Source organism: Juglans microcarpa x Juglans regia, chromosome 5S (assembly GCF_004785595.1).
Source record: "Juglans microcarpa x Juglans regia isolate MS1-56 chromosome 5S, Jm3101_v1.0, whole genome shotgun sequence".
In the NCBI taxonomy this organism is placed as follows: Eukaryota; Viridiplantae; Streptophyta; class Magnoliopsida; order Fagales; family Juglandaceae; genus Juglans; species Juglans microcarpa x Juglans regia.
The window spans coordinates 16292342-16310263 of record NC_054603.1 but is presented as its reverse complement, the minus strand read 5'-3'; the positions used below and the strand labels follow the sequence as shown (position 1 = coordinate 16310263).

Genomic DNA, 17922 nt, shown 5'->3' with positions numbered 1-17922 from the left:
CTCTGCACACTTGTCACCCAGCTCTCAGATTTTGAGGTGCATCTCGTGTCTCTCTTCTTCTGCAGTAGTGTCTATTGGGGCCCTCATCAAATCCTCATGCTCGTTGCCACTCGGTTCTGCTCCCCCCACCAGCTCCTCGTTGGCAAACCTGAGGGCTGCATTCTCCTGGTGGAGTATCCCCGTTTCCTCTGTTAGCTTTCTTATGGTCTCCTCCATACTTGCAAGTCGTGCTTCTATTGTTTCTTCCTCATGATCCCCCCTTCTTGTAGTTTGAGACTGCGTTGTTGCCGGCATGTAAAACATACGCTTTTATGAAAAAATGAATCCCACAAATGACGCTACTGTTGATGTCATGTTTCACAGCCCGAGCAGTACCACGAGGCCTAAGCTCCACGTTACCTGCAACTAAGAAGGAAAAGAGGCTTCGGTGACTCCTCTAATCACTCTGATGCCTAACTCCGTGAATGATTCTATGGAGAAGAGCACAGAAATACAGAACGATGGTAAGAGTTATCGGACAGAGAGTGAGAGAGGCTCCTGTAGAAGGGATCCCTCTATTTATACCTGATTCGGGTTCCACTATTCGAGGGAGATCATGGTGCGTTAGGTGTTAGACCTGTCACCACTCATTTTCTTGTCGTCCCAGTGTCTCAGTCCTCGGCCTAGCGGGAGATCGTGCCGTGTCAGTTGTGCTAGGTCTGTCCCGCAACCACCTCCCTGCCATGATAGTGCATCAAATCTCGGGCGAGCCGTCCTTCGTACGTGAGGCGTGCCGTTGCGTGTCGGGTCTTCTGACATAGGCATTCATCGCGACGTGCCTTGGGTCTGTCGAATCTATGATCGGGCACGTGCCATCATCTGCGTGTAATTGGGCGTCCTGTCCGGTGCTTTGTGATAGGGTTTGGCAATTTGCCGAGTCTCAGGATGTTCTCCTTGGCACCTCAGGCTTAGTTTGGGTAGTGAGAATACCTGAGAAGTGTTGAGAATGTTTGTGAATAGTAGTGAAAAAGTAATGAAAAAGTAATAATAAAATATTAAATAGTAGTAAAAAGCAGGTGAAAAGTAATGAATAGTAGAAAAGTAGGTGAAAAGTAATAATAAAGTAAAGAATAGTAGTGAGAGTATCTCAAGTACTCTCACTACCCAAACACGCCCTGAGTTTGGTGTCGGCAGGCAATCCCGGGTTGGTTCTCGCTCGTTACCCGATATGTGGTCTCGGGGTCTCCAGCTTCCTCCCTTGGGCCTGAGGTTCCATAGCGCGACCCTCTTGGGTTTGGGCCCTTCTGGGATGTTGCCGAGTCCCTAGACGTTCTTCTTGGCACCTCTGAGCTTGGTGTCGACAGGAAATCCTAGGTTGGTTCGCGCTTGTTACCCGATCCGTGGTCCTAGGGTCTCTAACTTCCTCCCTTGGGCTGAGGTTCCATAGCTTGGCCTTTTTGGGCTTAAGCCATTCTGGGATGGGCCCTCCCTCACACTACCCATAAAAGTAGTATATTGTTGGCAATAATTAGAATAAAAAATATAATCTTGAAGCGTTATGTTTATGAAGCGGTAATTATTTTGAAAGTAATGTTTCATTATAAATTGTTGTAACTTTTAAATTTCATTTCTTTTCTTACATAATAAAGATATAAACCGATTCAAAACTCCACCCAAAGGTACTATTTCAACTTTTATATTGTTTCATATGACTTTGATGTGACATTCTACCCAAAAAAAGTAGACTATTGTTGGCAATAATTGGAATAAAAAATAGAATTTTGAAGTGTTTTGTTTATGAAGCGGTAATCATTTTAAAATCAATGTTTCATTATGAACTGTTGTAACTTCTAAGTTTCATTTTTTTTTTTACATATAAAAATATAAATCGATTCTAGACTCTATCCAAAGGCACTAAACTAATTCAACTTTTATATTGTTTTGTCAAAATAAATTGCCCTATAAACAGTTTCGAATTTCTCCACTATAAAACCTTATCTTTCTCTAGATCTCTCTCCCTCATATATAACATACACAATGATTTGCGCATTGCGCAAGTTATAGACTCGTATATATATTATACAGTAATTTTTTAAGATTAATGATATATACAAATCTTAAATATATAAATTTTATACATATTTTTATAAGAAAGTAAAACCCATCGTTAAAAAGTGTAAAAAGCTCTTTTCTTATGAGGTATACTTTTTTGCAAAATAACTTATGCATTTTAAACTTATCATTACTTATTTTAATATATATATAAAAAGAGTTTTATTATTTATTATTCTACATATTATATATTATACTTATTTTTATTTATTATTTTTATTTTTTTAAATTAATTAAATAAGCGTGATGTGTATTACATAGAATTTTGCACAAAAGAATACAGCTACAAAAAGTACCTTTTGGTGCCTCGAAAGTCTAAGGAGGGAACAAAATCTCCTGTTGTACGTCCATACGCCGCGCTCTCCCTCTGTCTCTCTCTCTCTCTCTCTCTCTCTCACACACACACACAACACACGCTCGCGAGCGCACACCCTCCCTTACTACAAAAAGAAGCGTACCTGGCTCGCGCTATCTCTCTCTCTCTCAGACTTCCAGTTCCTGTTCTACTCTTGCTTCCATGCCCGTCTCCAGAACTTGAAACCCACATTCCATTTGAAGGCGGTGTTCAAGCGTTTGTCTGGTGCAGGGGATAAATAGGTGGATATGGATACGGAGTCCCGGGCCATCACCAGAGAGTCTCGACTGGTATTTCCCTATTTTCTCTCGTTTTCATATTTACTGGCTACGTTTTGTAACAACTTTAGGGCTCTCTCTGTCAATCTCTCTGTCAATCTCCCTCGTTCTTTGTTTTTTTTTTTTTTTTTGGTTTTCTATGTACAAAAAAATGTATTTTATCGTGCTTGGTTGATGTGGAAATGTGGTCCAAGAAACGACGCTCATGAAGGGCTGTCAAGTTATTTGCTCATTCTGTTTTATTTATTTTTCCCCTTTTCTCCCTTCTACTGGTCGTCTAATTTTTTCCTTAATTCTTAGTAAAGGTTTGGGATGCACCCAAAAAGAAAGGAAAAGACCAGAAAGTCTGTGGGTTGAAAGAAAACATTATATGTTAGGCTCTGTTTGCGCCTTCGCTATACTTCGGCTTCTGTTGGAATGGGGATTTTCTATTTGCGGAAAAAAGTCGTTTAAATGCTAGCCTCAGTTGAGTACAGGCGTAAATTGATTGATTAGATTTATAAATATGAACGTTTTTTGCTTCGATGGAAAATATTGGCTGGCTACCTCTTGTTACGTTATATCTTCCACTTCCTAGGTTTTTATTTTATTTATTTATTTTGTGACGTAAACTTCCTAGAGTTTTTGCTTATTTTTAAGGTAAATTTGGTCGAGTTTTGCTACTTATTATCCCCACACATCACATATCATAATTTTTTTTATTATTTTTAAACTTATTGAATTCTTCTACTCATTATTCATATTACACACATTTGGTAAGAGGAAAAAAAAGTGTGGTGTGCAGGAATGATAAATATAATTTTTCAAATTGGTCACATTTCTCTTGTGCTATACCCGACTTTGTATCAGGGGATGTTTCGACGAGATATGGAAATCTCAAAATTCTAAAATTTTTTTTTCTCGTAATTTTATTCCCAAACATTACTTAAACACAAAACATTATTCAATTTTAAATATTCAACTTTTTCGTCTAATCATTACCTCATCATTATCCAAACACAAAAATCAATATAACTTTTACAAACTTAAAAGAAAACCCAAATATCATTACAAAATTTTCAATCTTCAAAATAAAAATAATATTCAAATAATTTTTTAATTTTATAATATTTTTATTCAACTTTTCCTCTCTCATCTCTCATTTTCCAAAACCCAATAAAATATTTAAACTTAAACTATTTTATTACTATTCACAGAATACTAAGGTACTCCAAATTTTCAAATGAGCCCTTAGTCCCTGTATTTCTTATTTTTGAGAAATAAAAGCTTGTTGTTTAATCTATTTAGAAATAGGTCCTTGTCAAATTTTGCGTCTATTAATATTAATGGAAAACACGTGGTCCAATCACAAATTGTCACATAGCCATCATAATCTTTAAAAAAATAAATAAATATTTTTAAAACTAATTTTTATTATAAAAAACAGCTTTTATCATTAAAAAATAGAAAAATAAAAACAAAAACTGAAGGACAGCAGTGTTTTTTTTAAAACTAAAATTTTCTATTTTTAATTATAAAAATTGTATTCTATTATAAAAATTAAATTTTAAAAAAATTGATTTATTTAAAAAGTTGATTTATTTAAAAAAAAATTATAGTGGACATGTAGCAATTTGAGATTGGGCCATGTGTTTCTCATTAATGTTGATAGATAGAAAAGTTGATGGTCCTATTTTAAATAATTGAAACCACAAGGTGTTTTTTCTTAAAAAAGAAAAGCACAGGGAGTTAATCCGAAGTCAGGTATAACACAAGGGGTGTGTGACCAAATTTATCTTTTTTTAATCCAAGTAAAAAGAAAATTTAAGTAATAACAAGAGAGGAAAAAAAACTACGAGAAATTGGTTGTGAGAGCTGTTTATTCTGTTGTTAGTTAAACTCTAAAGTCGCCAATATACTTAATGGTTCACTGATAATGTTCTCCTTTGTTGTACTGATTTATTTGGCCTTTTTACACACATCTCTAACTGTACAGAGACGGGCAAAAAGTTAATATTTGTCATTTTTGTTATCTTCTGTTCTTTTTTTTCTTTTTTTAATTTTCCTGTTATTTTCCGCATTTTCTCCTTATTATGGACGTTTCTCCTCAGTCGACATTTTGAAGTTATTGATTTTTCATAATGTTCTGTTTTTAGTTGGACATGTTATGAAGATAGCCCTTTAAATAGTGAAAGCCAAATCCTCCTCTTTTTTACTTCTTATATAAAAAAAATAAATAAATAGTCAAAGGCAAATCTGAACTTTAGGGTAATTTGTTGATTTACAGCTCCATTCTCAGTTGTTGAATATGTTTTTTCCTTAGAAGTTATGGAGAAGTTTGAAAAAGTTGGATGAATAGTGCATGATCAGGAGTATATGCATTATCAAGTGATTGTTTTAATACTTTGTAGTTAAGGTAATTTATTACCATTCGGTTATTTTGTCTAATTGTTAACTGTTGACATGTCTGTTACTTGCAGAAATTTTATAAGACTATTCTATGTTTAGCATACCAGAGTTTTGGTGTTGTATATGGTGACTTAAGTACAGCACCAATCTTTGTATACAAAAGCACATTCTCTGGGAGGTTGAGACTTCATGAGGAAGATGATGAAATTTTTGGGGTGCTTTCTATGGTTTTGTGGACTTTAGCTATAATCCCTCTCTGCAAGTACATTATATTTGTATTAGGAGCAGATGATAGCGGAGAAGGTGCTCTTAAAGATCTGTGGTACCTTGTATCACCTTATGTTATCTCAATAACTGTATACACACTTTACTTGGGTTCCTCAAAACATTCTCATTGGTGCAGGTGGAACCTTTGCTCTGTATTCATTACTCTGTAGGCACACAAAGGTTGGCCTTTTGGGTTCGTCCCATGCGTCATATGATGACATGCCTGCTTACAACTCTGGATTTTCCTCCAGGGAGACAAAGGCTAGCTCTTTTCTAAAGGATTTCTTTGATAAGCACCATAGCTCTCGTATTCTACTGCTGTTAGTTGTACTGTTAAGTACTAGCATGGTTATTGGTGAAGGTGTTCTGACTCCGCCAATGTCTGGTATTTTTCTTTCTTTGATAGATAGTTTGCTTTTGATTGTTTAAGCAATAGAGGGCAAATCCTGAATTGGTTATTTGTACTGCACAACAAGTTAGATGTCACTTCCCTGTCATTTATTTAAAATAGCATCAATCTTTAATACCATTTTGTAAATAAGTCACTGGCATTATGTTTTTGGTATTTTGTTTGTTAATATGGTTCCTTTCTGTGGCTATTACTGAGTTGGATAACGGATTCGTTTTTTGTTCTGCTTTTCCAGTCCTTTCAGCTGTTTATGGCATCAAAATCAAGGCCACAGGTCTTCATGACAGTAAGTGTATTGAGTGTTCCTGTTTGCTTTCCTGGTGGAGGTTATATGGTATTTCTTGTTTCTTCATTTCAAATCAATTAAATTCCATCCACTTGAAGACAGCATGCCCAAATCCATTTTTCTGGTTCTTAGAAGAAATCTCATAAAGTTTGCAATATCTTAAACCAGGACGAGATTTTTATTTCTATTTTTAAAGTTTTTTATTTTTTTAAGTCTCTTTGGATAAGATTTGGATGCTCACATATTAGTAATTGATATTTTCTATTTGAACTTTTCTTATTATGTTTTCTGTTCTGCAGATTATATCGTACTTGTTGCTTGTGTGATTTTGGTTGGATTGTTTGGTCTTCAGCATTGTGGGACACAGAGGGTCGGGTTTCTTTTTGCTCCTATCCTTATTGCTTGGCTCTTGTGCATTAGTGTGGTTGGTATATACAACATCATACACTGGAACCCACATGTTGTCAATGCTCTGTCACTGTACTATATATATAATTTTTTTAAAAAGGCTGGAAAAGATGGATGGAGTTCTCTTGGAGGCATTGTCCTATGCATTGCAGGTTTATTGGTTTTTGCTTTCACTCAACTGTTGTTTATTAAAGGTTTGTTTTTTTGAATTAACTGAAACCATTCCTTATTTCAGGTGTAGAGGCCATGTTTGCTGATCTTGGCCATTTCTCTCAGCTTCCTACCAGGGTATGTTTTTCTCTCCATTTTGTACATATTTATGCTAGTTTGTTAACCAGGGTCGAATCAGATGCTATAATCTGTTCAGATATCGTTTGCGAAGTTCAAACTGCACATTTTCTACACGAATGTTTCTTGTATTTTGTTATGCTAGGTAGTATTGATAGTTTCTCTCCCATACCCATTTCTTCTAATTTAAGCAAATCAGTTATCGGTTTCTGATCATGGTTTCTGCTAAACACCATAATCATATATCTTTTGTATGGGCAGATTGCATTTGCCTTTGGTGTTTACCCTTGTTTGATTCTGGCTTATATGGGTGAGGCAGCTTACCTCTCCAAGAACAAGGAGGATCTTCAGAAAAGTTTCTACAAGGCTATCCCAGGTAAGATCAAACACTCGTGTACACATTTATTACATTTATTTCTTAGATACTAGAATCGTACTTATTGCTAGTTGAATGCATGAAGTTTGTTATGTCTTGATTGAAATGATGCCACATGCTGTTCCAATGGAAGACAGTTTTGTATTTATTCTATATTTCACCTATATGCTATGCTCATATACTTTCTGTTAATGATTTGCATGGTATTTTCATTATTTTTATTTTTCTTCCTTTGATCTGTAATTGGGCAGTACAGTAGTTTAAATTTGTAAAAGTTTGCACCCTGACTTTTCTTACCATATAAGATCATTTAGTTCTAAGCTACTTATTTCTGTTTGGGACTACTTAAGATGCTCATAGAAATATTTGGAGATTGGATATAAACTTGTCAAAGTGGTTTCGTCAATCTAGATAGTTCTTCCTATTATCAAAATGGGTCAAAGATTATAGGATATTTATGAAACTTTACTTTAAAGCATCTCAGAATGTGGTCTATAGGCCATTAATATTTCTTTGATAATGAGGTCATTTCTTGTTTCACCTTCAGTGTGACCAAATGGGAGATGTTTGAGGGTGCTGACTGTTGTATGGTCTAATTTAAGGTTCAAGTAACTTGTGGTTTCCCCAGCTAGCCAGAGACGAAGGTTCAGTCTCCAATCTCCATGGAGAAGCTAATGGGCTGGATCTTCTCCAAAACATAGTGAATAGAGACTTGGGAGGTTTGAGAGGGTTGTTTCATGCCATTATGCTCCTGCCCTTTTTTCCCTCCCCTACCGACATTGACCAGAAGCACCAAGGCCCATTGCATTTGATAGTACTAAATGACATGGAGCCTCTATTATTTATGAAAACCATCATGCACTTATATGTGTAAGGCTTTATTTACATGTTCATACTCGAACCAAGGCTGTGAATGTCCTGGATGATTTTATAGGAAGTTCTTCCTTCCCTATGTTCACTTTCAAGATACATAATTGAACTCTTAAGGCTTGGTTCTTGTTGTAATGGCCTTGGTCTTGGGGGCATGGATGCCCCTTGGCCCCCCAAAGATTTTGAATTTTTTCTCTCTTTTACTAGAAGGATGTGTAAAAGAAAGAGAAAAAAAAGAAGGGTAATGTTCAGTTTAGGAGAAGAGCAGCCCCATGTCTTTCTAAGAGAAGAAGCACAATGTGCTTCTCCTTGTTTCCCCTTTTATCAAGAATTTTTAAGACTTTTTATTTTTATTTTATATATATATATAAATGTATCAAAAACAATGTTCTTTCACATTTCTAATTTTTACGAATTCCATGTTCTATTCCCTACAAATCATGTCCTTTGATTCATTTAAACTTAAAATTCTTGATTTAGTTTATTCCGTTGTGCATATGGTTAAATTAGGTCGCATTGTTCATGTCATTTTCAATATTTTTTATTTGGAGAATTTGGTTGAACAATATGAGTGAGTAAATGTAACGCCCCAATGGAAGACTCAAACCACATGGTCTATATTCCGAAAAGGACTAGTCAATGATACAATTGGAGCCCCATTAGAACTTTATAAAGAGCAATAACTTTTTCTTCCCAAGCAATGTGGGATCTCATTCTTCCTAAGTAATGTGAGATCTCATTCACCACCTACCCTTATTCTTATCATATGGGGTATCACAATCTCCTTCCCTCAAATTCCCGACATCCTCATCAGGTTTGTCCGTTATAGATGGCACGGTTCAAGTCTCACATTTCTGGTTGGGATAGGCTCTGATACCAATTGTAACGTTGTAACACTCCCTTCCCGTATGATAGAGATATTACTAACATTCATAACATAATGCCCGGTGAAGAGATTCGAATACATGAAAAATATCTATTTAAAAAAAAGTCAACTGAACCTAATTGTCTTCGAATCATGAAGTTGAAAGCATAAGGTAAAAATATAAACTAAATTCATTCTTGTGTAAGTAACACTTATTCCTTTCTAAGTCTTTACACTAGATCTATTCCTGGCCCTCCAACTCTACATTCTCACACTCATCATCTGTGATAGTTAAACATAGAAGAAAACAGAGAAACAAATAAAAATGATCGAATACTCAGTAAATAACACATCATACTGTAAAATAAAACATTGCTTAGCATAGACTTAATTTTTGAAAGACTCTTCATACATATATCATCATAGATTTACAATCATATTGTAACATAACTTAATTTATAATATAAACTTAATTTTTGAAAAACTAACTTTACGTACATATGTCGTCACAGATTCATATATCATATCTGTTTATCATTAACATGAGCGGAATCATACATAATCATGGCAACCATGTAACGTGAATGCATAAATGATTGACTTCATGCATTTTCTAACAAACATACATATATGACTTGTTTATCTTGTCTTTCACTTATCATATGGTGACCCACGCTTGAGTACGTCGCAACACATAACTTAACTGGTGGTGAACATGCTTAAGTTGTGTTTCCCTTAACATATGGTGAACTACGCTTAGGTCCATGCCACCGCTTATTATCATAACTAGTGGTGAACAGACTTAGGTCCGTGTCACCAACATAACTTGTGATGAACACGCTTAGGTCTGTGTCATCCTAATCATAACTTGTGATGAACACGCTTAGGTCCGTGTCATCCTAAACATAACTTGTGCTGAACACGCTTAGATCCGTGTCATCCTTAAACATATCATGGAGTGAAACATGCTTAGGTCCGTGTTTCACTTAACATATGGTGAACCACGCTTAGGTCCGTGGCACCGCTTGTCATAACTTGTGGTGAACAAGCTTAAGTCCGCGTCACCCTTAACATCTTATCTTTCTTAATGCACGAGAAGTTTGTTGGATTTCATGAACTTTTCTAGCATGGCATATACATATACATATACATAGCATAACATAACATGACATGGCATAATGTGATCTGAACATAACATTCTATTTTGTATATGATCTGAGAACTACATGAACATTACATGACTTAAATGATCTAAATACTTCATGACATTACATTGCGTGGCATACATGTGATTTTCATGACATACCATCCATCCAATCACAAGCCATAATACCATAACATACATCAGCTCACTTATACGCATATCATTATAATTCATCGAAGATCATGAAAGGGATCTAACCTTGACTTAGCTCGTAGCGTAGTATAGACAAACATCACATTTTCATAGACAATTAGAACATTTATAGTACACATGCAATTATATGATCATACTAATTACCTCTTAGCGTTGCTTCCACAATCTCACATCGTAGCTCGTGACCTCTATGAGGCACTAATCGTCACTAACTTTCCTAGAAAGAAGTGTCTTAGCATTCTAAATGCTTAAAATCATATATAGAGATAATTTAATTACACTAAGATTAATACATAATAATATTGTTCAAAACTCATAACATATTCATTGACTTCTATTTAAAAATATAGCTTAATAATTTTATAAAAATCCAGTTAAAAGTCAACTGGAATATTAACTAAATAATAGGCTCAAAAATAGTTTGAAAAAAGATACTTTAAAAAGATAGTTTAAAATTATGCTTTAAATTCCTTAAATATTTCTGGTAAAAAATAAGTCTATGCCTCATATATTTATTCAATTAAAAGCTAAGCCCATTAAAACGACGTACCAGAGTATTTTATGAAAAATAAACCCAGCCCAACCTACTATATCATATAAAAACACGTCCAACAAGACTTCCAACAAGACTCAGCTTAATAGGAGGGCATTTTGGGAAAACAAGCATAACTGGGCAGGGGCATTTTGGGAAGGTTGAAAGTAAAGGAAATAAAAGAAACACAGGCTTACTGGGAAGACGACAGGTCGTGCAACTGGAGTCTAGGACTCACTGAGAGGTGGTTGGGTGGGAAGGTGGCTCTGGGTGTTTGAGGGTGGCCGGTGACGCAGTAGCGGCTCCTCTGTCAGGGTGGTGCAACGCAGAGAGAGAGAGAGAGAGTTAGAGAGATGGAACTTAAACTCAATTACCGAGAAGGAGGAAGGGTGAGTGCGACGGCAGTGGCTTACCTGAGGGAGTGGGTGCGACGGGACTAGGATGGCCGGCAGTTTCTGGCACCGTGGGTGGTGCTCCGACCTCCTGGGGTGATTGGCGGTGGCTGGGCAGAGTGCTAAGCTGTGCGAGAGTGAGTTCTTCCTCCAGATATTTTTGTGTGTTTAATTCAGAGGGTTTCATGGGATTTTATAGACAATGGGGAGAGAAGTAGTATGGCCGCGTGAGTCCTCAGGAGATATGCTAGTGTTCGAAGTTGGCTACACTTAGAAAACTATTCCTACGAGGATACAAACACTGAGAGGATTTTTGAAGAGTCTGAATTGGAGTTAGTTTCAAACTAGGAACCTATTCCAATATGGGAACCTAATGGATGACTATACAAAGATTTTGATATGGAAAGACTCACTATTTTAATTTATCTATTAGCATATTTCCTAAAATAATGATAAAAAAAAATACTAATTTTAAGCCCGGTATGTCACAAACGCCCCAATGGAAGACCAAAACCACATGACCTATACTCCAAAAGGACTAGTCAATGATACAATTGGAGCCCCATTGGAACCTTATAAAGAGCAAAAATTTTTCCTTTCCAAGCAATGTGGGATCTCATTCACTACCTACCCTTATCCTTATTATATGAGGGATCTCCAATTGTTTCATTGACTATTCTTTTTGGAGTATAGGCCATGTGGTTTGGGTCTTCCATTTGGACGTTACAGTAAAAAATTTTAAATTGAAAACTTAGGTTGAACAATATGAGCGAATAAAAAACTTTAAACTATAAACATTGTTACGAAGCTTCAAATAAAATAAAAGGTGCAAGCTTTTTCAGTTATGAATGTTAAGACAAGGTTTCGAAACACAATGAAGGATGACTTTTTTAGACATTATTTGGTAATCTAAATTGAGAAGGAAATTGATGGAAGATTTAGTAGAGATGTGATGGTTGATTACTTTATTTGCTGAAAGAAAGTCGAGTTCAATTAACATAAATAATGTTTATTTTAGAACTTCTTAATTTACATTTTTTATAGCTAACTTTTGAGTGTACATGTAAAGTCCCAGCCGACCAATTATAGTTTTTTATACACTTTTAAATTATCTTTTAATTTTGTTCTATACTAATTTTAATATATAGTTCATCTCCCCCATACCAGAATCCTGGTTTCGTCTACTTGTGGGTAGGCTTCCCCTAGGTCTAAGGTTCGAACCTTGGTGCAAGCAATACTTAAGGGCCACATTCCATTGGTGAAAAGCCTTTGATGTTTATGATCTGATCTATGTGATGTGGGTTGTTGCATGGGGTCTAGGGTTTAGCCAGGTAAAAGATATGCTGTGTTTGCACGGTCTCCTGGGTTCCTTGCCATAAGAAAAAGATATATGACTGGCTTTTCACATTGGGCCCACTTGGCTTAATTTGTATAATTGTAACCTAAATGATATTTGGCTGAGGGAAGTTCTGAAGGCTGAAGGGCCAAGATTGGTTGATTTTATTTGTGAGAAAGTTGAACTTTTCATTATCATAGTTTTATCTAGAGCTTGAAAAAGAGGGTCCAGAGACATATTTACAAAAGATGCCAAGTCTATACCAGAGGAAGAGAAAAGAGGGGGGGGGGGGGGGGGGGGGGGGGGGGGGGGGGTGTGTGAGAGCAGAAGAGGGACAGGGAGAGAGATATTAGGTTGTCTATAACTAGTATTGTGGGCAACTGAAAGTTACATTAAGGCTTATTGGTTGAACAGTGTTAATGAAGAATTAAAATGCAGCTGGTGTAAACTTGGGCGGGAGCTACTAAAAGGCTTTAGAGAGTTTAAGGTTAAGGTTTAATGTGGGGGAACAGATTTGGAAAAGATGTTGGTTTATTTATTGTGTATGAAGAGGGGTTTAAATTTCTTGTGGCGTAATCGAATGGTAAGTGGAGTTCTCTCTGTTTGGAGTGCTGTTCTCTCTTTTTTTGGTGTCTATTGTGGTTGTGGTGATGAGATGGTGGTGGTTCTAGTTATAGCTGATGCTGCGGGTGAAGGGAGTGGGGAGAGGAACCAAGAGATGTCAAGATAAACCATACACGTTTCAGCTAAACTGAGTTTCATCCAATTGTAGTCTTTGCTAGTTGGCATGTAATGGGGAAATGGGATGATGTTGTTTTGAGTACAGCTGAATTTCTTAGTTTGACATATATTTTCTTAATTGGTGGATATTTGCTCATTGATCCAAATTTATTGATTTCTTTCTAGATTTTTAGTTTGGTAATAGTAACATTTACTCTGGGGTAATCTCATTTTATTTTCTCCTCTCTTCATCTAGAGGTTGTTTTCTGGCCAGTTCTTACCATTGCAACTCTTGCCACTGCAGTGGGAAGTCAGGCAGTAATTTCTGCAACCTTTTCAATTATCAGCCAGTGTAGGGCATTGAGGTGCTTCCCGCGTGTTAAGATCATACACGCATCAAACCAAATACATGGGCAGATCTACATAGCAGAAGTCAACTGGATCTTGATGATTATGTGCCCATCTGTCACAATTGGTTTTAGAGACAGACATGATAAGCAATGCATATGTTATGTTATAGACAAACATTTCCATGCATTCCAACATGCGCCCACAAACTTTTACGTAAAGACACACACTTCTATTTCTTTTTCCTACAATTTTGTACTTATTTCCATCACATTCGGCATTTTTTACCTGTTTTATTTTTTGTACCAGGCCTTGCTGTCGTCACAGTAATGTTCATTACAACCTGCTTAATGTTTCTGGTAATCATTATGATCTGGAAGTGTAATGTTTTGGTAGCAGCTGCTTTCCGAATTTTTTTTGGATCCTTGGAGTTGCTCTATTTCTCTGCTTGCCTTGCCAAAATTCACGATGGGGGTTGGCTTTCACTTACTTTCTCCTTCCTAATTTTTTCTGTGATGTGCATCTGGCATTATGGAACTTTGAAGAAATATTCATTTGAATTGGAGAACAAGGTATGCTTGAATACACTTCTAAGCATGGCACAAACCCTTGGAATAAACCGTGTTCCTGGGATTGGCCTAATCTACTCTGACGTGATCTCTGGGGTTCCTCCAATGTTTGGTCATTTTGTCGCCAACTTTCCTGCTTTTCATCAAATTCTCGTATTTGTGACACTTCAGACCTGTGCAGTGCCAAAAGTTCCTGCCAGAGAACAATTCCTTGTCAGTCGCATTGGCCCACCAGAGTACCATCTTTCGTTGTATTGTCAGGTATGGATACAAGGATGCAAAGAAAGATAGTTATGCTTTTGAGAGACAATTAATGGAAACCATGGCAGAATTTCTGCTGCGCAACTGTGATGACTGGAAACTCTGGAGGGGGAGGAAATGGCAGTGATTCGGCCACTGGTGAGAACCTCAGGTCGATGGAGGTCATGTGCTATTTGAGAATGGAGCTGGCTCTAGCCAGAGTGAAGTGCGATTTCGTGGTGTGAGATGTAGCCAAGGAACTGGAGAAGTTAGAGGCAGCAAAGGAAGGAGGTCTGGCTTATATGATGGATAATACTAGTGTCATAGCCAGTGACGCATCCTCATATATGAAAAAGTTTGTCATCGAAATTGTGTATGCATTCTTGAGACGGAACTGTCGACGTCCAGCACTTGCTCTTGGGGTGCCGCACACCTCTCTGATTGAAGTTGGAATGGTTTATCGTGTATAGTTTCTCGGCATACTGGGATTGCATATTTTATGGAGCGAGTGAACTGAGAAAGGGGGGGGGGGGGGGGGGGGGGGGGGGGGGGGGGGGGGGGGGGGGGGGGGGAGGATTTAGCAGGTTCAGAAATATATTAGGCATGATGTGGTAACTCTGAGGAGGCAAACAGTGTCTGCAGCAGATTGAAAATGACTAGGTTTAGTGTATATATATTATAATTTGTTCTAAATTGTTACCGGTGGTTCATGTAATGGAACTTGTTTTGTTTCAGGATTACTTTCATTCACTAGGATATGCACCTTTACTTGACCTATGTGATCGAAATTATTCTGTATTTTGGGCAAGTGGGTTAAAAATATAATGACAACAGGTTGTGTTTTGTTTTGTTTGGTTTTTTCTTCAAGGCAATTGGTGTCAAAGGGATTTGAGGACCCCAGATGAAGTCATGAAAGGGTGCCAAGGAGGTTCTGCTGGAGATACTAAAATATCCAATTTAAACTCACAAAGCGACCCCCCAAAAGTCATGCAGCAGGACCTTTTACCAATTGTGCAACAGAACAAAAGCTAAGCACATTTAGCCCCGGTTTGGATTGAAAACTCATTTCAACTCATTATTATAATTTTTTCAAATTTTCATACAAAATATTATAAACAATTCACCTTTTTTAAATTGGAAAACAATAATAATATTAAAAAATAATATTTTAATAATATTTTATTTAACTCATCTAAAATCATATCAACTTATCTCTGAATCCAAACAGAGCAGGATGAAGTGCAGCCATATGCTTTTTTTTATTAAACTCCAATTACAATCAATATGTACCATTCCAAACCAATAAAGCTTTGAATACCGAAAGTATAAAAGAAAAGTAATTATCTCAAACATCAAAAGAATAGCTCTCCCTCCCTAAATAGCAAAGAAAGTAGAAAGAAACACTCGAAAGTACTGTTTGTGCATGGGATCACAAGACTCATGGTGGAGGGAGTTAAACAATGGTAGAGTTGTCAGGCTTGGAGTGAGTTGGAGAGGATGAGGGGTAAAATTTAGCTGTGCCTGCACTTCCTGGTGGCGGAGTTGGTACCCCATAGACCTGAGCATTTGTACGGACGTCCTTTCTCCCTTTGGCTCTTCCCAAGAAGTAACACCCGAAACCAAGCAGTAGGCAGAAGAAAATCAAAGGCAGCGAAATCACCACCACCATACCCATTTTTTCTCCGAGGATGTTTGAGAGAGAGAGAGAGAGAGAGAGAGAGAGAGGTTTGTTGAGTGGAAGAGAGAGGACTAGGAGGGGCAGTAAATAGAGGTTTCGGTCCTCGGATTCTCTGCAAGAAGTGGAAGGCCAGGTTGTAAGATGCTTTGCCAATGCCAACGGTACAGTGGTCCAGTGGGCTTAACGTTCAAGTTTCTAACGGTCACAAAAGGACAAAACGGTCATTTTGGAGTCCTCTCCACGTGGACCTGTCATAATTAAAAGGAAAATTCAGCGGTCTAGATTGAAGAGAATGATGAGGTTCAACTGAAAGTAATCCGATCGACTAGCTACCATTCAAACCGCCATGGGGATTAGAATTGAGATCATATCCCCGGATGTTTTAATAGAATTTTCAAATAAATCTTAATATTCTAAAGCATTGTGACCAATTAACTTAGACCTTGTTTGTTTTCAAGAAATATCTCATCTCATCTCACCTCATCATTACAACTTTTTCAAATCTCCACACAAAATAAAATAAACAATTCAACTTTTTCAAATTCCAAAACAAAAATAATATTAAAAAATATATTTTAACAATATTTTATTCAACTTTTTAACTTTAATCTCAACTCATCTCTGAAAACAAACGAGCCCTTAACCCATCCAGATTTTTGCTCTTTTTCTTTTTTTTTTTGGTAAAAGAAAGACCAGGAGTCTTAAACTTGTTGAATGTCACCTTTGTTTGAGAAGCATTGTTATATATACTTATAATTTTTACTTACACTTTTATTTATAAGATTTATTTTTTCCGTTTTGTTTTCAAATTCAAATTTTGAATTTTGAATTTTATAATTTCTAGCATATCAATAACTGACATGTGTGGATAAGTAAATTTTTTATAAGTACAAATAACATTTTTCTTGTCTGAGACTGTGTTTGTCTTCTATACATGATGATGGGCTTAATGCTTCTGATCAACAAGTGTGGATTCTTCTTGCTTCCCAGTTGAAACCCCATAAGCCAGATGGTTTTACTTTAGAGTCTTCCTATCCAGCTACCTATATCGTATATCACTGTTGTTTTTTTTTTTTTTTTTCATTCCTGTTAATATAATTGAGTTCTTCTACTCAGCATCCCTACATCACATACTTGTTAAGAGGATAATAAAAAAAAAAAAAGAAAAAAAAGAAAAGTTAAGTATGTAGTGTAGTGTAGAGATGAGAATTATTCTTTACTCTATATACCTAAAATCCGAAAAAATAACATAAACTTCCAAGAATAATCAGCTACTCAAAAACTTCCTCAAAACAGCCTATTCCCCCATCTCAGATTTGTGGCAAGAAAGTGAACAAGATTCGGGTTGGTTGTTTCCATAGGATTGATTTTGCCTACCAAGGCCGGTTTTTTAAAATTTATATTTTAGTTTCTTAAATTATTCTTATTTTGAATCTTTTCTTTTTCTTTCAAATTGTAGTTCAATTTATTTATTTATAATTTTTATTGTTTTATTGAGTGAGTATTCTTCGAAAAATATTCATAGCTCATATCAAAATACTCAAACAATAGAACCATATAGTAAATATCTTATAATATCTGTAAATAATAGTAAAATTGTTTGTAAATAGTATTGTAACGGTTTGAATTAAAGTGTTTTATTGTGTTTTGAGAAAGGAAAGAGAAAAAGTTAAATAAAAATATTATAATGAATATAATTTTTTAAGATAATTTTTGTTTTGAAATTTGAAAAAATTGTATTATGTTTTGCATTTTGTTTGAAGTTTGAAAAAATTGTATTAAGTTTTGTGTTTGTATAATGATTAGATGAAGAAGTTGAAAATTGAAATTGAAAAATATTTTGTGTTTGAGTAATGCTTGGAAATGAAA

At 36.0% G+C, this 17922-nt stretch overlaps 2 protein-coding genes across 2 annotated transcripts; one reads left to right on the top strand and one right to left on the bottom strand.

Annotated features, from left to right (window-relative positions):
- Positions 1 to 2449: 2449 nt before the first annotated feature.
- LOC121268660 (probable potassium transporter 13) lies at positions 2450 to 15109 on the top strand. Its single transcript, XM_041172998.1, is given in 11 exon segments — positions 2450 to 2736; positions 5184 to 5415; positions 5516 to 5764; positions 6024 to 6074; positions 6374 to 6634; positions 6718 to 6770; positions 7032 to 7146; positions 13475 to 13708; positions 13855 to 14374; positions 14376 to 14474; positions 14521 to 15109. Coding segments are annotated over 11 exon segments (2181 nt in total). The 5' UTR covers positions 2450 to 2694; the 3' UTR covers positions 14846 to 15109.
- Positions 15110 to 15607: 498 nt separating this feature from the next.
- LOC121268658 lies at positions 15608 to 16162 on the bottom strand. The gene has a single exon (XM_041172997.1). It carries the CDS (start codon positions 16048 to 16050, stop codon positions 15829 to 15831), a length of 222 nt encoding a protein of 73 aa, XP_041028931.1. The 5' UTR covers positions 16051 to 16162; the 3' UTR covers positions 15608 to 15828.
- Between the last annotated feature and the right edge of the window lie 1760 nt (positions 16163 to 17922).